The 24,753-nt window shown below is 37.1% G+C and overlaps 1 protein-coding gene across 1 annotated transcript in view; it reads left to right on the plus strand.

Annotated features, from left to right (window-relative positions):
* Positions 1-24,753, plus strand: part of IFT140 (intraflagellar transport 140) — a 186,434-nt gene that overhangs the window by 22,557 nt on the left and 139,124 nt on the right. The window contains 5 exon segments of the mRNA XM_021006622.2: positions 11,186-11,307; positions 11,479-11,621; positions 15,542-15,717; positions 17,308-17,399; positions 18,030-18,136. Of these exon segments, the coding sequence (XP_020862281.1) occupies positions 11,186-11,307; positions 11,479-11,621; positions 15,542-15,717; positions 17,308-17,399; positions 18,030-18,136 (640 nt within the window).

Raw genomic sequence — 24,753 nt, forward strand, 5'->3', positions numbered from 1 at the left:
TAGTTTCCAGGCAATCCATGGCCAGGGCTTAAGAGGAGAGTGAGGCATTCAGTTTCTCCCCCTGCCTTTAGGATGGTGAGAGAGTAAGGAAGAGCACTGGGGGACAGATCATAGAAGGAGGAGTGAGAATTGGTTTCAGCCAGTAGAAGGGACATGATCTGATAGCATTGTGAAGCATTCACACTGGGACTGGAAAAGGCGAAATGTAATGAACTCTGCTATGGGGAAAGGGAAAGTAACTAGTTGGGACACTATAGCCCTATAATTCGGAAAGGGTTGAACTGGGAGACATACATTTAAATGGAAGATGGCATAACATTAACAGAGACAAACAGTGAGGGAAAAGGCGAGAACAGAGTCAGCCCTCCCCTGCCCCAGAGTACTGTCACAAAACACTTCCTACTGTACCCTATTGCAGATCTGTAGATTTCTAAAGTATCCCAGAAAAGGACAGGAGTAAGAAAGAGGTTGGAATAGCATTTAAAAATTAATGTAACTAAAATAAGAAAATAGGTGATGCACAGGCTATAAGGATGGGTGGGGGTGGGGGTATGTGGGGTGTTTATGAACCCCTTTGTAATAATCAGAGACTTTTCTTTTGGGTTTTTTTTGTTTTTTGTTTTAGGCAGTTGGGGTTAAGTGACTTGCCCAGGGTCATACAGCTAGTGAGTGTCAGGTGTTTGGTCTGAGGCTGGATTTGAACTCAGGTCCTCCTGACTTCAAGATCAGTGCTCTATTCACAGCGCCACCTAGCTGCCCCTGAGACTTTTCTTAAGAAAGGCAAAAAGGAGTTTTATTGCTTTCTTACGAGAAAGGACACACCCCATGTGGCTTAAGATGGCACCAGCAAGGGAGTGTGTGTGCTGACTGCGAGAAGCAAAGTTTTATAGCCCTCACGTGTGCCCCTCCCACTCTCTTACCTCTTTCCCCCACTGTCTGGGTACTCAAGGTGGACAATCTAAACGCAGGAACTAATACCCAATAGAAGTAAACATACCCATATTTGGGAACTAGATATATATGTGTGCCAGGAAGCGGGAGTCACCAGGAACTGCCTGTGCTGATGTGGATTTTTTTAGAAAGGGGAAACTCAACTCAGGGCTTTCTAGCAAAGTATAACTTAGGCCTGAGGCAACTGCACTTTAGGCCATCTCTCACAGGGGGATTAGAAGCTTTGAATCAATCACTTAGCATTTATTAAGTATCTCCTATATGCCAGGCTTTATGTATGGTAAGTACAGGCATACCTCATTTTATTGCACTTCTCAAATGTTGCATTTTTTTTACAAATTGAAAGTTTGTGGCATCCCAACAATGAGCAAGTCTATAAGTCCCATTTTTCCGACAGCATGTGCTCACATTGTCTTTGTGTCTCATTTAGGTAATTCTTGGCAATATTTCAAAATTTTCATTATTATATGTTATGGTGATCTGTAATCAGAGTTATTTGGTGCTAATATTGTGATTGTTTTGGGGCACCACGAACTGCGCCCATATAAAGTGGCAAGCTTAGTAGGTAATTGTTGTATGTGTTTTAACTGTTCCACCAACTGGCAGTTCCCTCTTTCCCTGTCCTTGGGCCTCCATATTCCCAGAGACACAATGCTGAAATTAGGCCAGTTAATAACCTTACAATGGTCTCTAAGTGTTCAAGTGAAAGGAAGAGTCGTGCATCTCTCACTTTAAATCATAAGCTAGAAATGATTAAGCTCAGTGAGGAAGGCATTTCAAAAGCTGAGATAGGCTGAGATCTAGGCTACCACCCTGATAAGTCAGCAGCTATTAACATCAAGGCAAGACCCTCCACCAGCAAAAAGACTACAACTCACAAGAAGGTTCAGATGATGGTTAGCATTTTTTTAGCAATAAAATATTTTTAAATTAAGGTATGTACAATTTTTTAGACACAATACTATTGCATACTTAATATACTATAGTATAGTGTAAACAACTTTTATATCTACTGGGAAACCAAAAAACTTGTGTGGCTTGCTTTATTGAGAAATTTGCTTTACTGTGGTGGTCTGGAACCAAACTTGCAGTATCTCCAAGTTACACCTGTGCTGGAGATACAAAGAAAGGTATGCTCTCAAGGAATTCATGCTCTTATGGCATAGCACTAATATGAGCTGAAAAAACAAAAGAAAAAGAAAAATAAGAGACTCAAACAAGCCTTTATTAAGCATATACTACGTGCCAAACACTGTTCTGGGCACTGGGGACACAAGTGCAAAAGTGACAGCCCCCTTGATCAAGGAATTATTATTCTACTAAAATACTTTTTAAAATAAGTTGAAGGAATTTAGGATTGGGCAGATTAATGGGAAGGAAGGACATTGAGGAGAGATCAAGTTTAAAGATGAAAATGAGGGACTAGAACAAAATCTGTTATACTTCATGTTATGATTATGATCTTAGATAAGGCACTAATCAAGACTGATAAGTAAAGAGAAATAAATAGGGGAACTATATTATATTCGGAGCCACCACAGTCAGTGAAAAATAATATTAAATGCATATACACCAAGTGGCATAGAGGCTGAGTTCTTAAAAGGAATACTAGATGACGTTGGTTAATGTAAAAGTAGGAGGCTTTAATATTCCTCTTATGGAGCTGAAAGAATACAAAAGAAAGATAAGCAAGAAGGAAAATATAAATCTGAGTTAGTGGTTGGAAGATAATATTTAATAATAAGAATAACAAGAATGGTCATAGCTAACATTTAGATAGAATCCGTGTACCAGGCACTCTGTTAAGTGCTTTACAATTATTATTTCACTTAATCCTCAAAACAATCCTGGGAAATAGGTGCTATTATTGTCCCTATTTTTAGGTGAGGAGTTTGAGGCAAATGGAGGTTGAATGCCTTGTCACACAGCTAACAAATGTCTAGGGCAATATTTAAACTTGGGTCTTCCCAACTCAAGGTCCACTGGGCCTTGGTCACTTCTAAATGGGAATTTTGAAGAGTATATATATTTCTCAGCAGCTTTTACTGAAGTCATGCTTTAGGGCCCAAAGGAATCTAAAACAAATGTAAAAAGAAAGATGATATAAATACATCCTTTGTGGACCATAATGCAATGAAGTAGTAATAAACAAATAAAATAAGAGCAGAAGTTATAGACCTTGGTGAAAATTGATTACATTCTGAATACCAAACATACAATAGATTCCAGAAAAACCATTATGTGAAAGATAACAAATCTAGGAGCTTTATGCTATCTCCAAGATAAAATATAAAAACCTCTTTTTGGTATTTAAAGGCCCTTACAGACTGGCTCCAAACTACTTTTTCCAGACTCATATTCTTTTCCTTCATGTGGTTTCTGGTCCAGTCAAACTAACCTTTTTGCCATTCCTTAGACACAGATTCCATATTCTATTTGAGCTTTTTGTTTGTTTGTTTTGCTAGGCAGCAGGGTTAAGTGCCTTGCCCAGGGTCACACAGCTAGTGAGTATTTTGTGTCTGAGGCTGGATTTGAACTCAGGTCCTTCTGAATCCAGTGCCAGTGCTCTTATCTACTGTGCTACCTAGCTGCCCCTCCATTTGAGGTTTTGCCCTAGCCCTCCCTATGCCTGAAGTGTATTCTGTCATCATTTCAATCCCTTGAACTCCCTAGTCTTCTTCAAAATTCAGCTTAAAACACCATCTTCTACATGAGATTTTGCTTACCTCCCAAGTTATGAGTATCCCAATCCAATTAACTTATGTTTATTTTATATGTATTTTGTATAAACTTAATATGTGTATCCTCTGCTAGAATATAAGCCCCTTGAGGGCAAATTCTGTTTTGTTTTTGTCTTTGCATTTCCAAGCTTAGCACAGTGCCTGGCAAATGGTAGGTGATGCTTATTGATAATGGTAAAAATACAAGACTTTATGTGACACAGCTAATACAGTCTTCAGAAGGAAATTTATTTTTCTGAAAAGTTTTATCAACTAAATAGAAAAAGAGAGGGTAAATTAAAAAAACTAGATAACGATATTGATGTAGAAATTTAAAATTTTTAACTACTGAAAAGCATCCAGAAAATAATGCACTATAATGAAGGTGTATTCATATAAGAAATTCATGCATGGTTCAATATTAAGCAAATAATTTCCATAATTAGTAATATAAAAAAGGATAATAAAAACTACACGGATACTTCAATTGGTACAGAAAAAAAATCTTTTAAAAAATACAACAGATTTACACTATAATTCCCCCTTAAAAAACATAGTCATTGAAGGACTCTTATTTCCTATGCTTAAAAGTATATATTTAAATCAAGAGTTAGTGTTGTTTGCAATGGAGAGGCACTAAAGCATTACCAATAAAAATAAAGTAAAAGTTATCTTCCCCATTATTTTTTGAAAAAGTTCTAGGAATGCTGACTACTAGCCTAAGAATATAGAGATAACCCAATAAAATAAGGAAGCTTTCCCATTGGGTAAGATTAATAATAGCTGCCAAATGAGAGTAGTTGCCAGGTGAGAGATAAGCTACAAGAGAGCAATAGTTCGGAGAAGCCACTAACATGGCCAAAAGTAACAGAAGCAATGGGATCCATTGAATATACCCTTGGACACTGAGACCAGGTGGTAGCATGAGACTTTTAAGACGTTCAGTCAATTAGTACTATTTAGGGCCTGCTGTGCATCAGGGACTATGCTGGGCGCTGAGAATACAAAAACAAAAATGAAAGGAACTGTAAGAAAGCCCTTTAGTGGACACCCTTTCACATCAAGTGTGCTTCATCTGATTCTTTTATGGGTGAAGTAGTATTCCATGAGTTTATTTTTTAAAAAGCTGATTGGGGGCAGCTAGGTGGCACAGTGGATAGAGCACCAGCCCTGGATTCAGGAGGACCTGAGTTCAAATTGGGCCTCAGACACATGACACTCACTAGCTGTGTGACTCTGGGCAAGTCACTTAACCCCAATTGCCTCACTAAAAAAAAAAAAAGCTGATTTGTCTAGTGGGCATAAAGTGGGGTAATGAATAATAAGACTGGAAAGGTAGTTTGGGTCCAGTTTGTGAAATGTTTCAAATGCTAAATGGAGGTTATATTTAATCCTGGAGGTAATAGGTGGCCACTGGAATTGATTGAATTGAGGAGTGACATATTTGTGTTTTAAGAACATTAGTTTGGCAGTTTTTTAAAGGATTGGAAAGGAGAGCAACAAAGCAGAGAGATGAATTAGGAGACTATTACAGTGGTCCAGGAAAGAATGAGGAGGTGTCTTGACCTAGGGTGGATACTGAATAGAAAGACGAGGACAGATGCAAGAGAAATGATAAGATTTGGCAACTCCTCATATGTGGGGGTTTGATTAAGATTGAGTATTTGAAGATGCCCTTAAGATTGTGAAACAAGATGATTGGAGAGAATGTGGTGTTCTTAACAGAAACTAGGAATTTCAGGGGAGAGGTAGATGTGGGAAAAGATGATGAGTTCAGTTTTACATATGCTTGGGTTCAGGTTTCTCTGGTATATCCAATAGGCAGCGACTGGAACCGAGGAGAAAGAGTAGGACTGGAAATACAGTTAGTTCTGCTATAATGTGACGTGTGTTCCCAAAAATCATGGCGCTATACAAAATTATGCAATAAAAGCTGCAAGGCTTATGGGAAAATAGGCCAGGGACATGACCTTAAAAACTTTGTCAGTGACACAGTAAAAGAAAGATGAATCTAATAAAAATGGTAGCAGTTTTCTACATGTTACGGTTAAGAAATATGTAAGTACTACAGAAAATATGCGTGACATCTGAGGCCCCCAGCTGCTGGTTGGCCTGTGCTCTGGTTACATCAGGGTCTGGACTAGCAACATTGAAGTGGATTACTTGAGATGAGGGTGACCTTGGCAGGCCATGGCAGAAGGTGGGGTTGGAGTACCTGGATGCAGAGCAGTCCTCTTCCATTCACAGCTCCTCCTGCACCAGAGCATAGTAAATATGGCACTTTACTTGGAAAAGACCAAAAGTTTTCTTGTGGAAGTGAACATTGGAAAGGTGGCAGCTTGTGAGTTATTGTGAAACAGTACAATTTTCTGCATTTTCACTGTTTCTCATGGATGAAATTGCACATAAGAAATATGAAATTCATGTTATGCTTAAGTTGTTCCCTCGTGTTGGAACAAATTTGTTTTTTCAAAACAAGTATTACAGCAGAACTAACTGTATAGAAGAACATGCTCTGTAATTTATTGATGTAATTTTTAAGGGTTTTGAGAGTTTTCATAATGGGGAAAAATATTACACTCACTGGGAACATGAATTGTGATTACTTTCTGTTGCATTACTTTTAACTGCTAACTAGAAAAGAAGGAAGGAGGAAAAAATAAGAAGCATAATTATCAGTATCAAGAAGACAAAATGATCCCTATTTGCAGATAACATACTCCTGTACTTAGAAAGGGGAGGCTAGTTAGTGCAGTGGATAGAGTGCTGGGCCTGGAGTCAGGAAAACCTGAGTTCAAATCTAGTCTCAGACACTTACTAGCTGTGTGACCTTGGGCAAATCACTTAACCTGTTTGCCTCAGTTTCCTCATTTGTAAAATGAGCAGAAGGAAATGGCAAACCACTCCAGTATCTTGACCAAGAAAACCCCAAGTGGGGCCACGAAGAGCTGAACGTGACTGAAAAACAACGACAATACTTAGAAAACTCCAGGAATCAGCAAAGGAACTGAGCCCATTTAATAGCTTCACTAAAGTAGCAGGATACAGAAAAAATCCACAAAATCATTGGCATTTCTTTATAGTACTAACAAATACCAGGAAAAACAAATAGGGAAGTTCCATTCAAAATGCATAAAACATCTGAGTTAACCTGCCAAGATAACACCCAAGATTTATTTAAATACAACAAACACTCATTGAAGAAGAGTTAAGAAGACTTAAATAATTGGAGACACATTCATAGCTCATGATTGTTTAGTGCTATATCAATCCAATTATATGAAGGAATACTTTTACAATAAGATGAAACACTAAAACTTATTTGGAAAAATAAAAGTCCTAGAATCTCAAAGGAGAAATGAAGAAAAAGTGAGAATGAGATCTCAAACTATATAAAAAGATGTAATCACAAGAACTTTTGGTACTAGTTAATAAAAGAGAGAAAAAAGTATATCAATGAACAGACTAGATATGAAACAAATAATTTGCAACAGTAAGTCAATGTTTGGCAAGCCCAAAAATAAATTGTTAGAAGAACTGACTCCCCATTTGACAAGAACTATTGGAAAAATGACAGAAATTAGATTTAGATGAAAATCTTATACCATATACTACAAAAAGTTCAGTGTTATTGTTGTTTAGTCATGTCTGACTCTTTGTCGCTCTATTTGGGGTTTTCTTGGCAAAGATACTAGAATGGTTTGCCATTTCCTTTCCCAGCTCATTTTATAGATGAGGAAACTGAGGCAAACAGAGTTAAGTGACTTGCCTCTAAGGTCACAGCTAGAAAGTATCCGGGACTAGATTTAAACTCAGGTCTTCCTGACTCCAGGCCAGGCAATCTATCCACTGTGCCACCTAGCTACTCTAGTAAGTTCAATAATTTTATCCAACTTGAATTTAAAAAGGTTATGCCATTAAAAAAATTAAAGAGTGTATGATCAGGTACCTTTCACAACTATTATTAATTAGTGAGTCCTTAATCGAACAATTGATAGGAGAAATCAAAAGATAAAATAGATAATTTTTACTGTAAATTTTAAAAGATTTTATGAGAATGAAGTTAATAACAAGATTAGAAGGGAAACAGTAGAGAGGAAATGAAATATATGTATCTGATATCACTAAAATATGTTTGATATCCAAAATATATGAGCAGTTGACACAAATATATAATACTAGAAATCATTATCTAGTGGTTGTCAAAGAATATGAACAAAGCTTTTATTACCTACCCCCTATAGTTTAATGCAATGTTATAGGCTTAATGGTCCTCACCTTTCCAAAGAAGACAGGGGTAAATTTTCTTATCTTACCCTTAGGGTCAAGCATGGTCTTTATAATTATACAATATTCAGTTTCCTTATTGAGCAGCCTCTTATCAGAAGAAGATGGCAAGCTATAAATGATCACATAATACATGCTCAAGATCACTAATCGTAAGAGAAATACAAATTAAAATGACTCTGAGGTTTCACCTCACACCATGTAAAGTGGCCAAGGTGACAACAGATAGTATTGGAGGGCTTGTGTGAAGATAAAGATACACTGAGGCATTGTAAGTAGAGTTATGAAGTGGTCCAACTCTTCTGGATTTCAATGTGGAATTGTGCTGAAAAAGTGACTAAATTGACTACACACATTACTCTAGTAAATCCATTATTGAACATATATCCCAATTAAAACAGAGACAAAAAACGAAGGCCTAATATATACCAAAATATTCACAGCATTGCTCTTTGTAGTGACAAAGCACTATAAATTAGGTAACCTTCAATTAGAAATTGGCCAGAAAAAATTGCATTAAATGTAGTAAAATATTGTATAATAAGAAATTGCAAATATCAGGAATTGAGAGAAATATTGAAAGATTTTTGTGAATGGATGCAGAGCAAAATAAGAACCAAAAGGAAATAGGCACAGTTACTATGTTAAAATATAAATGAAATGATTGATGAAATGAAGTTAAATTGAGTTCTTGGAAAAACCAGTGGGGGTCTCAGAGTTGGAGATAATGAAACATGCTTTTTCTTTCATAGTAGAGAAGTAGAGAAGTAGAGGACTATTAGAGCAAAATATTTTATAAATTACGTAGCTGTATCAGATATTTGCTTAATTATTTTTCTTTGTTTCAGGGGAAAGTATAATATGGCGGGTTTGTGGGAAACGATTGTGATGTTGACACAAAGCATCAATTTTTTTTTAAAAGAAGCTGAAAACAAAATAGAGGTCTATCAATTTAGGGAGTGAATGACTAAATAAACTGTGATTTGTTGTTGAGTTTCAGTTTTGTCCAATTCTTTGTGAGTCTATTTGGGGTTTTCTTGGCAAAGATACTGGAATGGTTTGCCATTTCCTTCTTCAGCTCATTTTATGGATGAGGAACTGAGGCAAACAAGGTTAAATGACTTGGCCAGAGTCGCACTAAAATAAATTGTGGTACATTGTAGCAGACTTCTGAGTCCACTACGAAGTTATCTCCGGTGAGGCTGAAAAGAGTGAAAAAGAAAGAAGGAAAGAGAGAGAGAGAGAGAGAGACAGAGACAGAGAGAGACAGAGAGAGACAGAGACAGAGACAGAGACAGAGAGAGAAATGCAGACCAGGGGGTAGCAAATTATAAACAAGCTCCGTTTATTGATCTCAGAATTAGGGTTTTTATACCCCATTCGTGGGAACAGAATCAAGAGTGGAAAAAACCAAGTATCAACAATTAATTCTTCTCATGGTAATAGTAACTGGGGGGAGTATCCCCCCAGAATCGTCTCCTCGCTTCCCGACTATCTTTCAAGGTTTATTGAAAAATCCTTCATCCTCTCAAGGGACAGACAACGCCTGAAAGAGGTTGGAGAGCCTACGTTCTGACCTAGACGGCTCTTAGATAGTGGACAGGAACAGGAACATCCCGACATGACCTATATCCTCAAACCCATCAGTGCAAGCCCTCAACAGTACATGAATGTAAAAGAATGTCCCATTGTAAGAAATAATAAGCATGAAGAAAGGGGATATGCTTGAGAATAGATGAATTGATGTGTAATGAAATCAACAGAACCAGGAAAACAGTAGTGACAATCACTATAACAATGTAAATGAAAAGAATATAAAAGTAAAACTGAATGCAAAGTAGTTGTAATGGTCAAACAGTTGAGAAAATGTACCTTTCCCTCTTTATAGAGGTGAGGGACTACAGGTGTGAAGTATTGCAGATACTCATACACTGTTGATATGTTGATTGGTTTTGTTGAACTGCTTTTTTTTTCTCTTTCATTTAAATTTTTTATTATAAAGGATGGCTTGGGGGTAGGAAAGGGATATAATCATAAAGTAAGATGATATAAACACAAAAGATACCACACAAAACTTTTAAAGTTAAAACAATTATTATTGTTAAGAAAATTTGTGATTAGAAAAGGAGATAAGACAGTTAATGTGGGATAACAGATGGAAAGCCAAAGTACAGCCCTGGTACCCACAAAATGTTAAAAGTCCTGGAGGAAGCTCCCCAGTCTGATGAGTAGATTTTTCTATGGAAGATGTATGGGAGGACACTATTTAAAGAAGTACCCACACTGATAAAATCATGGATCCAGTGAAACATTAGAGTATATTATATTTGTCTTATGTTCTAAATTGTTACTTCCTACCTACACTTAAAATCATAGGTTCAGTGGAACATCACAGTGTGTGTGTGCATATATGTAAAGATATTCATATATGTTTATCTATATGTCTTATCTCCTCAATTAATTGTTGCCTGGAGTGAAGGAACCCTGTTTTATACGCTTTTGTATCATCTGCAGAACCTTATATATAGGCAGTGCTTAGTAAACATTAGATGATAATCATAACGATCATCAGCAACACCCAGAGCAGGTATTGAAACAGTTAAGTGTTTGAAGTTAGGATCTAGAACTAATAACTTCCATGGGAAAACATTGAACAGCCCTCCATAAATGTAAAAAATGTTCTGTTCAGTGAAGTCACTTGACAGGACATTTTTTTCCAAGCTTTGTTCTGACTTCTCAATACAGTTCTTTGGTTTAATATAGTTTCTATGTTGATTCTAGTTAGTTGCAATTTTTATTTGGCTTCTAGGATGAAGATTCTGGGGAGAGATTCTAAACTGTCAGTTTCTCCATCTTTCAGGTTAATGAAGTGTTAGGCAAAATAGCTTTTGCTGTATTTGATGTCTTTGTTTGGTGGGACTTAAAATGTGCTCTGAAGAATTCTTGACATTCTTAATAGCCCTATGAGGGTAGTGGTTGGCAAGTACATTTATCCTAATTTGTTAAATGATGATACTGAAGTACAAGTTAATAACTTGGCAGGGGTTATACTAAATTATAAACTTAGACTAAAACTTAGGTTTTCTGATTTCTAGGCTATTGTTATACCTACCAATGTCTATAATGATTAAAAATACTCAATCTCTTGCAGAAGTCTTATCTTAACTAGTGAATTTCTCCATTTTCTGAAATATGTTCATTAATGACAACTTTTTAATTTTCCTTAGCTTGGTGTTCTGGTATTATGGCGGTTAGACCAAAGAGGCAGAGTACAAGGAACACCTTTACTGAAACATGAGTATGGAAAACACCTTACTCATTGCATCTTTCGGCTTCCCCCACCTGGCGAGTGAGTAACATTAAAAGTTTCAAATCATCACTCTTAACAAATTATTTCTGGCTTTGGGTCAGAGTGAAAAGAGCAGTATCATTGTGGTTAACAAGAAATGAAATCACAGGATAACAAATGAGACAGCTAAAATAAAAACCTTGAAACTATGTGTATCTTAATCATTTGCAGGGACTTGGTTCAGTTGGCAAAAGCAGCTGTGAGTGGTGATGAAAAAGCACTGGACATGTTTAATTGGAGAAAAAGTGGCTTTGGAGGTTTCCTAAAAATGGGATCTCAGGAGGGATTATCCTTCTTTGTCAGCCTGGTGGATGGTGAGGATCAAAATTTAGGTATTAACTTATAGCACTATGCAATACATTTCTTCGAATTTTATTGGGGGATTTTTTTTAAGCCTAAGAAATAAATTGCAGCTTATAATAACATACTGTTCATACCTCAACCAAAGGGAAGAAATTAAACTGACAAACAAAATCCAAAGTGACCTGTTAACTAGTTTTGTATGCTTATTAATTCAAATAATGTTTTCACATAAATCTGAGTTGTTCTTCGCTCTCATCATGTAAACAGTTCATTTTCTTTTTCAGTTATACATTTCTTCAGTGACATCCTTTACTCTGGTTTTTCTTTGTAGTTTCTTACTTTTCATGTATTGTAGTTTGTTTACGTACAACATGTATGTGCCTCTGCTTCTTGTAGTGATGGTCATTTTTAATGTTTTGAAGACCATCATTTTCCATGATTCTTAGCATATGACAATACTGGCAGAAAGATACATAAGAAGACAAATAAACATGCAAAGTAATACATGGCTAAATGGTATGGAATTTCAGGGCTGAGAATGATCCCTGAAAGCTGGAAAGTCAGCAGAGACTTTGTAGAGGAGGTAGGATTTGGACTAGGCCCATGATAATAATAGTAATAATGATAATAATAATTTTATTTGAGCTTCACAACAGTCTTATGAGATAGGTACCCATTTTACAAATGAAGAAACTGAAGTTAGAGAGGTTAAGTGATTGGTTGATTAATTAAATGGTTTGGCTATGGCGTCACATACCTAGTGTGAAATATGTCACACCAGGAAAAAATTTGAATTCAGATCTTCATGGCTCCCTATTCAATATTTTATACACTGTACCTGGGAAAGTTTGGGGCTTAGACAAGTTTGATGGTGATTAGAGTTATAATATAGGCTGTTTTGAAAGGCCTCAGAAAAGGTTTTGCATTTGTTGTTATCAAGTCATTCCGTCCTGTCTGACTCTTCATAAATCCATCGACCATAGCACGCCACATCCTTCTGTCCTCCCCTATCTCCTGAAGTCTGTCCAAGCTCATGTTTGTTGCTTCCATGACACTGTCTATTCATCTCATCCTTTGCTGTCCCCTTCTCCTTTTGCTGTCAGTCTTTTCCAACATCAGGGGCTTTTCCAATGAGTCCTGTCTTCTCATTTTGTGTCCAAAGTATTTAAGCTTCAGCTTCAGTATTTGACCTTCCAGTGAACAGCCTGAATTTTTACGCAAAGCAACTTGAGAGATGAATATCCTAGGTTTTGATTTATGTTTTTTGTCCAGGATCTGTGATTTTGTTAATGTAGAAAACTCCTTGTGATGAAATTCCTACTATCTTTCCAGGTTGGCAATTGTTCTGAATTTCTACCCTTAGGAGGGTCCTCTGGGGCATTGAAAGGTTAAGCAACTTGCCCAGAATTACATAGTGTCAGAGGCAGGGCTTGATCCTGCATATCCATCATTCAGAGACCAGCCCTCTATCCAACTCTATCATATTGCCTCTGTGTATTTTAGTATCCTGCCTACGTTGGTCATAATTGTGGGGTAATCAATGCTCATTCCCCCAGGCTTTTCTCTGTTGGCCTCTTTAGAATGGAGTCCTACTTAGAGCTTCAAGTCCCCCTACTGAGAGGATCAAGAGGCAGGGGTGAAAGAGTAGGCAAGATGGCAAAAGAGGATCCCTTTTTTTCACTCTGGGAGCTCATGACCCCGCATTCCCTCTCCATCAACCATCCCCCTTTGGTTTAATGGAATCATAGGGGTCTGTGCCCTCTGACCTTATTTCGTTGTTCTCAGGGTGTCAGTTAGAGGGGTCTGTGGGTGTCCCAGGGGAGAGAGTGTCACAGGCTTCCTGGGGTCCCTATCCTGGAACATAGTGGAAAAAGTGCTGTGCTTGGGGTCAGAGGGCCTGGGTGGAAGTCCTGGCTCACATGTCCAAAACTCTCACAATGGAAAATGCTATCCACATCCAGAGAAAGAACTATGGATTCTGAATACAGATGGAAGTGTACTATTTGCTCTTTTTTTCCTTCTCTTTTGTTTTGTTTCTTCTTTCTTGTAGTTCCTCCCATTGGTTCTAATTCTTCTTTAAAGCATGACTAATATGTTTAATAGAATGTTTATGTAGAGCCTATATCACATTGCACACTGTCTGCAGGCAGAAGATTTGAGGGAGGCGGACAGGGAGGGGGAGAAAAATTTAAAACTCAAAAGCTTATGGAAGTTAATGTTAAAAATTAAAAATAAGTTAATTAATTTTTAGAATGGAGTCCTAGCACTACCTAATGGGAAAATATCGTTCAATTTAAAAAAATATGACATATAAAGATTTTCAAGAACACATGTGTTGTACAAGGAGAAATGAGACTCAGCATAATATGGTAGGGAAAAATATTGTACTTGGAGTCAGACTATCTGAATTCGAGTGCTAATTTCATCACTTACTTGCCCTGTGATATGATTTATATGATGACATTTTACAGATCTCTCTGATCCCATTAAGTTGTTTTAACTTTTCTAAGATTTCATCTCCTACTCTGTAAACTAGAGATATTAATGCTTGCCTTACCTCTCAAGGCTGTTGTGAAGAAAGTACTTTATAAATTGTAAAGAGCTATATGAATATGAACTTAAAAGTAAAATGTGGTTTTATACCTATAAATAAATTTGTAGGTGAAAGGTGGTTAGGATGGAAGGTAATAGATAATTTTAATGAAATTTTATGAATAGTTGGATATCTGCCTACCAACTTAGCATTAGCAGTAGAGTTTCACTTACTATTTTCCTACTTTTTTTTTTAAGGCAATTGGGGTTAAATGATTTGCCCAGGATCACACAGCTAGTAAGTGTCAAGTGTTTGGTCTGAGGTCACATTTGAACTCAGGTCCTCCTGACTTCAGAGCTGGTGCTCCATTTGCGCCACCAAGCTGCCCCTCCTATTTCCTTTTAAAGTCCACTTTCATGTAAGAGAAACAGTAAAGTTGCAGCCTGAGGGGGAGAAGTCAGGGTAGAAAATTGTAATACACACATATACATAAATAAGATAGCATTTGTTGTTAGTATTTTGAGTATGACTTGTCATGTCTTTTATTGCTAACAAGGAACTATCTGTGTTGTCTTTGCATTTATCTGAAGTTGTTTTTAATTAATTAAATTTATATTCTAATATAATTCTGTTGTTTTTCTATTGATTTTAATTATTTCTGTTATATATGAGTGTTGCTGAAATATATACTTTGTATCCTTTTGGTCATGACTATGTCTATAGGATGTAACTTAATTATAGATAATGAGTTTTGCTTCCATATTACAAACTCCAAGAGTACGTGCTTATATGGTTTATCTTTCTTTATAAGAAACCTAACACAGCACCACATGTATACAAATATTTGATAAAATATTAGTTATGGCTTTTCCTCTTCGACTTACAGACTCCTATCATCTTAAATTATTTCCTGTTTTTTTTGTGTGTTACATAGAAGCAATGAAATGTACTTTTTACCAGTTTTGACACGTACAAAAAACAAATTAAGCTTAACGTATGTGACTTTTTAAAAAATTGACTTGCTATTACTGTTATTTGAGCACAGATAATTAAAGCAAGAGAGGCAGTGTGGCGTAGTGAGATAGGGCTGACTTTGGAGTCAGGGAAGCCAGGGTTCAAATTCTTCCTCTAGCAGACACAAGCTGTATGCCCAGAGGGAAGACCTTTAATTTCCCACAGATCCTGGGCAACTCATGAGGATTATAAATAACAGGCTACTTTGAATCAGTAAAGGAAACTTCTAATCAGGAGTTCCCTTACACTGAAGGACTCATAGATCTAGCTAAGAAAAAAAAAATTAAAGCATTTATGATTTAATGGAGTAGTAGTATCTCTAGTATCCATAATCCTTATTTATCCATCTAGATATCCCTGTCAATGATGGTGTTTTGTCTTTAGGAACAGTGCACTATGTGGATGAAAAAGGAAAGACTACCCGTGTGGTGTCTGTAGATAGTCCGATCCAAATGATGTTTTATATTGAGAAGAGAGAGGTATTGGTGGTGGTGACAGAGAATCTTCTCTTGTCACTTTATACGGTCACTTCGGAGGGGGAAGCTGAAGAGATCTTGAAGGTAAGACAAGGAGGGTGAAGGATATGGGGAAGAAGAAGCTGTGAAGAGTGCAACGCAATAATACTTAGGTTTATCAGTTTTCTCTTTTTTTGTTTAGTATAAATACTATGGTTATCATCTTAGTCAATAGGCACATTACATTATTATTTTAATATAGTTATTATTTGGAGCATAGGTTACTTGTTTGGTGTCAACATACTTCAAGGGCCAGATCCAGTCCACTATCTGTTTTTGTACAGCAAGCTAAGAATAGTTTTTTTAAATTGGGGGGTGGGGTGGGAGAGAAGCAATCGGGGTTAACTGGAGTCACATAGTTAGTAATCTAGCTTTCTAAGGCTGGATTTGAACTCAAGTCCTTCTGATTCCAGGGCCTGTGCTTTATCCACTGTGCCACATAGCTGACTTTAGTTTTGACATTTTTAAATGAAGTTTTATTGTATTTAAAAATGTAAAAACCACTTGTTGCTCAGTTTGTACAAAAACAGACAGATTTGGCCCTCAGGCTATAGTTTACTGACCTCTGCTTTAAAGTATTAACTTGTAACATAGGGAACCAGAGACAAAAGAGAATGCAATTTTTCAAATTTCTCATGGCAAATCAAAGAAAAAAATGGAAAAGAGGACTTTATGCTGAACCCTGTAATGCATTTGAATTCTCATTTATGTTCTTATGTAAAATCTAGATTGAACCTCAGGCAGTTTGCTAGAATTGGGGGATGTAGAAAAACATTTGAAAGCATCTAGAATATGGCAGGCATTATCTTATTTAGGAGATGTACTTATCGTTTGATATATATCAATTTCAATATATCATTTGAAATATGTAATTGTGTCAGATGATGACTATACTCATTTGAGTTTGCCAGTCTTCTCATCCCATCTGCAATTAGCTCATACCTTTCAGCCTTTTCCTCTGATGTGTAGATTTTGCTGATATTGAAACTCTAATCATATGTGCCTTATTCATTTCCTGTTTGTACTACAGTGCAATGTACTTTTGTTATCCTTGGAGAACACTTACATATCGAGAGCAGGGGTTTTTAACTTGGGGACCATGAACATGGTTTTAAAAAAATATTTCCACAAATATATTTTAGTTTAATTTATTTCCTTTGCAGTCCTATATATTTTATTCATTATTAAAAACATTGTTCTAAAAAGGTATCCATAGGTTTCACCATGGGCCAAAGGGGTCCATGATGTAAAAAAGTTTAAGAAGGTCTGATCTAGAGTGTGGTCTATGAATCTGAATGTTTTATAATCTGGTAGGGTTTCCTGTTTGCATCTGAGTTCAAGTAAGGATATCACTTTTGATTTGTCAGATTTGTTGGGAGTTGAACTTTCCTAGCTTGAAAGGTATTTCCTTAATCCCATTGTGCACTCATCAAAATCAGCTGCTGATTAATCAATTTTCTGATACACACACACACACACACAACACACACACCACACACATGCACACATGCACATACACATGTAAAATATATATACATATTTAATTTGGAAAAAAATCACTTTAGTCTTTATGTAAATTAGCTACTTTTATTTATGAGTAATGAGTTTCCTGCTCATTGTTGATTCTGTATACAGGTCAAATTAAGTGGAAAAACAGGTCACTCTGCAGATATCATTTTGATTGAAGGTAGTCTTCTCATTACAGCAATTGGGGAAACAGTCCTCAGGTAAGACCTTCATCTTTTGGTGAATATTCCTTCAGTGAACATTCTTTTTATTCTTGTTTATTTCCTTTATAAATCTAAAATAGTAACAAAAGTATATATTTTCTTTTAATGAAGGAAGCTTCTAAAATGCCAACTTTTTTTCTCTTAATTTGAAGATTTTCCCCATGCGTTCATTGATATAAAACCAAACCAACAAAACTGAAGGAGAATTCTTTGAGATAGAAGATAAAGCATTTATTAGCCACTCACTATATGCCCAGTGCTGTGCTAAGTGCTGAGACTATAAATACACAAAACCAAGAAGGGTCTGACTTTCAAGGAGCCTGCATTTTATTACGGGAAGACAAAATATAAAGGGGAACAGGAATGAGGATGGAGAGAGGGAAAGGCTGCTGGGGAGTATGGCCATCAGTCTGGAGGATGTGTTTGGCTGACAGTGAAGAGAGCAGTATGTCTGGGGCCCTTAAAGAAATGGCGATCATGCCAGGGACTTGCCAGTCAGGAGAGCAGATCTGAGTTGAACCCCTCCACCAGACAGCTGGTGGCGAGGTTGAGTAGTCTAGAGTTGTGGACTCTGTCAGTAACAAGACAAGCTTAATTCCATTAATTATTTCTTTTTGATACTGTTAGGTTGTGGGACTTGGAACGAGGAGAGAATTACGTGCTTAGTCCAGAGGAGAAGTTTGGTTTTGAGACAGGAGTAAATATAAACTGTGTCTCTTACTGCAAGGCTAAAGGTGAGAATTTTTGCTTTTCCTAGAGAGACGAATTGACTTATCCTTAAGTATTATAATCATAGTGAAAATTTGAAGATTTTCAAGGAGTATCTAACATAGTTAAAGCTGATCACATAGCTAAAGTCCACCCAGACTCAGGAAAGTACAGTAAAAGTTTTGGGATCCAGCATGTCAAAGAATGGGGTTTGTCAAAAACTCTGGTTAACAAAAATTTAACTTGTACTGTAACATGTGATTCCACTGTTATTGCTATCCTTCTTTAAAAGGAAAGAGAGGTGATCTACACATTGGTAAATCATAGATTTATATGTAGACATTAGAGGTAATTTAGACCAACCCCCTCATTTTACAAATGAGAAAACTGAGGCCTAGAGAGATTAAATGACTTGCCCAGGGTATCTATCACAAATCATTGGTAGAGCTACCTTTGTTTGTTAAAAGGCCTATGAGATATTTTTCTCCCCCGAATAACACTCTTCTAATGATTCCATGACCTGTATCACATCTGAGCTCTACTGATTAATCTTAAGGGAATACTATTAAAAATTCACATAGAAGGATATCAGAAATACTGGTTCATAAAGCTTCCTGGCTGGTAAAGTGCCAGCTATGCCAGGTTTTAATTTGGACAGTGTTAAATTATATGGACACTTTTTTCCTCAAATGATTTGTCTTTTTAATTTACTATGGCCACAATCATCATCACCAGCTCTTTGGTCAACAAAATGGTACTTGTTGAACTTAACATTAGTAAATGGTAATTGTATTTGTGCTGTTGTTCTAAAGGCCAATCATTGGTCTCTTTTTTAAATACTTTGTTGCTATTCTTAAGAGCTGTTTATGAGGATACTTAAATTAACAATTCTGTTGAGAATAGTATTGCTAGTATAGGAAAAATCTACTAATTTGCTGACCAATTACAAGTTCTTTATAGAGTTTTTATTGGACCATGATCTGTACTAGGTATAGTGTAGCATATAAATATTTGGTACTAATATGTAACATTCAATATAATGTTTGTTAAAGCTTAAACTTCCACTAAGACTTTTGAAATGCTCTGTATTATGTGTAATAATATAGACATGTTTTAAGTTTTTCAAAGTTTTATTTGAAGCCTAGTTGCCCATAAGTAGAGAATGTCCTCAGAAGCTCAAGGACTAAAAAAACTTAATAGAAATATTTATCCATTTAACTCCAGAGAGTAAAAAGTGAGCCACTTTAGAAGAGGCTTTCAAAATATTATATAAAACTAATTTACTTATTCAATGCCATATGAATCAAACTAGCAAAAAATTATTTTATAGAGCTAGAAAAAAATCATAACAAAATCATCTGAAAGAACAAAATGTCGAGAATATCAAGGGAATCAGTGAAAAAAAATTGTGAAGGAAGAAGGCCTAGCAACTTTTTTGTAAAGGGGTAATCATCAAAACAATCTAGTATTGGCTAAGAAATAGAATAGTGGATCAGTAGAATAGGTTAGATACACCATACATTGTAATAAATAATTATAATAATTTATTGTTTGATAAACCCAAAGAACCAAGCTTTTGGGACAAAAACTCACTATTTGACAAAAACTGCTGGGAACATTGGAAAACAGTATGGCAGAAACTAGGTATGGGGGCAGAGCCAAGGTGGCAAAGTAAAGACAAGAACTTGCCTGAGCTCTGCCCTGAAAACCCCTCCAAATACCTTTAAAAATGACTCTAAACAAATTCTAGAGCAGCAACCCACAAAAAGACAGTTATACAAATTTCCAGCCCAAGACAACTTGGAAGGTCAACCAGAAAGGCCTGTTGTACCAGCCTGAGAGAAGAGAGCCATCCTACTCAGGCCATGCCAGCATAGACCGGGCCCCAGCAAACCTGGATCAGGCTTCAGGGGACTGAATCACTGGCAGCAGTGGCAATTTCCAGACTTCTCAGCCCACAAACACAAAAGACAACTTAGAAGGTCAGTAGGAAAGATCTGTCGGACCTAGGTGAGACAGGAGCATATTCTAGGGCAGGCTGCACCAGCACAGCCTCAGCCCCAGCCCCAGCAAACCAGGAGCAGGCCTTGGGAGTGACTGAATTGGCAGCAGCAGTGGCTGCTTCTGGAGATCTCAGTCCACAGATGGTAAGGGGATTATTGAACAACTGATCAGAAAGAGATTACAGGGTCTCTTTGCTAGCACTGAGGCCTGCCTCTGTTGCTTTGCCCGTACTTGGATCTGGGTCTCAGTCCTGGGGCAAGGAGGAACACTAGCATAGCAGAGCTTAGAGCAGCAGTGCAGGAGGAAGCCTCTTCACAGTTCCAGGACAGAAAGGAGTACTTATGGTCACTCAGAGACCAGAGCACAGGCCAGGAGAGGAGTAAATACCTCTCTTTAGATAATACCATCTTGGAAGAACTGCAAACTTACAGGTCTCTAGAAGTTATCTCTGAAAACAGCTGCACAAAACCTCTGAAGCTTGGGATAGTATACCCTCCACACTGGAAGCAGAGCCCTACCTTAACAAAGAATTAAAAAGTCAAGTAATGGGTTGGGAAAATGAACAAACAAAGGAAAAAAACTCTGACTGTAGAAACTCTGGTGACAAGGAAGATCAAAACATACATTCAGAAGAAGACAACAAAGTCAAAGCTCCTACATCCAAAGCCTCCAAGAAAAATTTGCATTGGTCTCGGGCCATGGAAGAGCTCTAAAAGGATTTTGAAAATCAGGTAAGAGAAGTAGAGGGAAAAATTGGCAAGAGAAATGAGAGTGATGCAAAAACGAGTCAACAGCTTGCTAAAGAGACCCAAAAAATACTGAAGAAAATAACACCTTAAAGAATAGACTAGGGGCAACTAGGTGGCGCAGTGGATAGAGCACTGGCCCTGGAGTCAGGAGGACCTGAATTCAAATCCGGCCTCAGACATATAACACTCACTAGCTATGTGTCTCTGGGCATTCTGATCAAAAAAGAGCCTAGACATCATCTTTCAAGAAATTATCAAGGAAAACTGCCCTGACATTCTTGAACCAGAGGATAAAAGAGAATTTTTTTTTTTGCTTTTTGGTGAGGCAGTCGGGGTTAAGTGACTTGCCCAGGGTCACACAGCTAGTAAGTGTCAAGGGTCTAAGGCAGAATTTGAACTCAGGTCCTTGTGACTCCAAGCCCAGAGTTCTATCCACTTCACCACCTAGCTGCCCCTTAAAATAGAAATTTAAAGAGTCCACTGATCACCTCCTGAAAAAGATTCCAAAAGGAAAGCTCACAGGAATATTATAGCCAAATTCCAGAGTTCCCAGGTGAAGGAGAAAATATTGCAAGCAGCCAGAAAGAAACAATTCAAGTATCGTGGAAACACAATCAAGGTAAGACAAGATTTAACAGCTTCTACATTAAAGGATTGGAGGGCTTGGAATATGATATTCTGGAGGTCAAAGGAGCTAGGATTAAAACCAAGAATCACCTACCCAGCAAAACCTAGTTTAATCCATGAGGAGAAAAATTGACATTCAGTGAGGTAGAGGAATTGAAGGCATTCTTGAAAAAAGACCAGATCTAAATAGAAAATTTGATTTTCAAGTATAAGACTCAAGAGAAGCATGAAAAGGTAAACAGGAAAAAGAAGTCATAAAGGATTTATTACAGTTAAACTGTTTAACATTCCTACGTGGAAAGATGATATTTGTAGCTCATAAGACCTTTCTCATTATTAGGATAGCTAGAAGGAGTGTATATAGATGGAAGGTACAGGTGTGAGTTGAATATGAATGGATGATATCTAAAAAATAAAATTAAGGGGTGAGAGAGAGAAATGTACTGGGAGAAAGAGAAGGGGATTGGTAGAATGGGGTAAATTATCTCACAAAAAAGAGGTGTGAAAAAGCTTTTATGGTGGAGGAGAAGAGGGGGGAGGTGAGAGGGAATGAGTGAACCTTACTCATCAGAATTGGCTTAAAGAGGGAATAACATACACACTCAACTGGATATAGAAATCTGTCTTACCTTACAGAACAAGTAGGAGGGAATGGGATAAGAGAAAAGGGAGTGATAGAAAGGAGGGCAGATTGGAGGAGGGGGTAATGAGGAGCAAACACTTTTGAGGAGGGACAGGAACAGAGAAGAGAATAGAAAAAAACCAGGGAGCAGGATAGGATGGAGGGAAATATAGTCATTTACGACATGATCATCATGGAAGTGTTTTGAATAATTATACATATATAACCTATATCAAATTGCTTGCCTTCTCAATGAGCAGAGGTGGGGAGGGAAGAAGGGAGAGAATTTTGAACTCAAAGTTTTAAAAACGAATGTTAAAAACAGTTTTTTAGGGGCAGCTAGGTGGCTCAGTAGATAGAGCTCCAGCCTTGGAGTCAGGAGGACCTGAGTTCAAATTCAGCCTCAGACCCTTGACACTGTGACCCTGCAGTGTGACCCTGGGCAAGTCACTTAACCCCTAATGCCTCACCAAAAAGCCAAAAAAAAGTTTTTTACATGTAACCGGGGAAATAATAAAATACCAAATAAAAATTTAAAAAAATTAAAAAGAAACCAGATGTAGACCAACATCTCATACTGTGTACCAAGGCATGGTGAAAGTGGGTACATAATTTAGACATAAAGGGAGATACCACAAGCAAATTAGGGGAGCATGGAGTAGTTTACCTGTTAGATCTATGGATAAGGGAAGAATTTGGGACCAAACAAGAGGCAGAGAGCATTACAAAACGTAAAATGGACAATTTTGATTATATTAAATTAAAAAGTTTTGTATAAACAAAACTAATGCAACCAAAATTAGAAGGAAGGCAGAAAACTGAAAAAGAAAATTTGTAGCGAGTATCTCTGATAAAGGCCTCATTTCTCAAATATATAGAGAAGAATCAAATTTATTAGAAATACAAGTTATTCCCCAATTGATAAATGGTCAAAGGATATGAACAGGTAGCTTTCAGACAAAGACATCAAAGCTGCCTATAGTCATATGAAAAAATGCTCTACATCATTATTGATTAGAAAAATGCAAATTAAAACAACTCTGAGGTACCATTTCACACCTATTAGATTGGCTAATGTGACAGAAAAAGAAAATGATAAATGTTGGAGGGGATATAGGAAAACTGGGACACTGATCGAACCATTCTAGGGAGCAGTTTGGAACTATGCCCAAAGAAGCTATAAAACTGCATATCCTTTGATCCAGCAATGCCACTCCTAAGTCTGTTCCCAAAGAGATTTTTTAAAAAGGGAAAGGACTTATTTGTGCAAAAATATCTATAACTCTCAGGGCAGGCTAGGTGGCACAGTGGATAGAGCGCTGGCCCTGGAGTCAGGAGGACCTGAGTTCAAATCTGGCCTCAGACCAAACATTTGACACTTATTAGCTGTGTGACCCTGGGCAAGTCACTTAACCCTAATTGCCTAAAAAAATTTTTTAAATTATTTATAGCTATCTATATGCAGTGCTAAGAAAGGGAAATTGAGGGCATGCCCATCAATTGGGGAAAGGCTGAACAAGTTGTGGTATATGAATATAATGGAATAATATTGTGCTATAAGAAATGATGAAAAGGATGATTTTAAAAAAACCTGGAAAGATTTACATGAACTGATGCATTGTGAAGTGAGCAGAACCAGACCATTTTATGCAGTAACGGTAGTATTATATGTGAATAACTTAACTATTCTTAGTAATATAATGATCCAAAACAATCCCAAAGGACTCATGATGAAAAATGCTATCTACCTGCAGAGAAAGAACTGATGGATTCTGAAAACAGATTGAAGTATATCCTCCCTCTCTCCCTTCCTCCCTCTTTTTTTCTTTCTTTCTTATTTTCTTCCACAAAATAACTAATGTGGAAATATATTTTACATGATTGTACATGTATAACCTATATCAGATTGCTTCCCATGTCAGGGAGTGGGGAAGGAATGAACAAAGGGATGCAATTTGGAACGCAAAACTTAAAAAAAAACACAGATGTTAAAAATTGTTTTTGCATGTAATTGGGGAAAAAAATAAAATACTGTTTTAAAATCTTTATATAAAACTTCAGTACATATAGCAATGTTAAATGAACTCTGGACTAAGAATCAGATCATCTGGGGTTTAGTCTTCAGGTGCTATGACTTTAACAAGTCATGTCCACTTTCTGGGCCTCATGAATAACATCATGAAATTAGCTGATGGTGTGCATCCAGCTCAGTGGCTGTGAGAGTCTTAAACTCTCCCTCCCCAGGAATGCTAAGGCCAGCTTAGTTCCTGATATCCTGCGCCGAGCAGTGAGAGGCAGGGAGACAAGATGGTGAAGCTCCGTTTATTCAAGGCACAGCACAGCTTTTTATATCTTTGACTCATGGGAACATACCCCTATGTAACAGCAGACAAAGCAACAAAGTTTACATATCTTTACCAATAGGCAACACCGAGAATTTTTCTCCTGCGAATACCAATCAAAGTATCAACGAGTACATTTCTTTGCAACATTATCCTGACTGTGTCCTTCTCCTGTGCTGTTCCCATAAAAACACCATGTACTTCTTGTTCCCGAAATGTCCCCAATACTTGATACGCGATCTAGAAGTACTTGATACATAAGCTAGCAATACTTGATACATATTTGTGCCGGAGCTGAC

The sequence above is a fragment of the Phascolarctos cinereus genome, unplaced genomic scaffold (genome assembly GCF_003287225.1).
Source record: "Phascolarctos cinereus isolate Bilbo 61053 unplaced genomic scaffold, phaCin_HiC Scaffold_4;HRSCAF=312, whole genome shotgun sequence".
Classification (NCBI taxonomy): Eukaryota; Metazoa; Chordata; class Mammalia; order Diprotodontia; family Phascolarctidae; genus Phascolarctos; species Phascolarctos cinereus.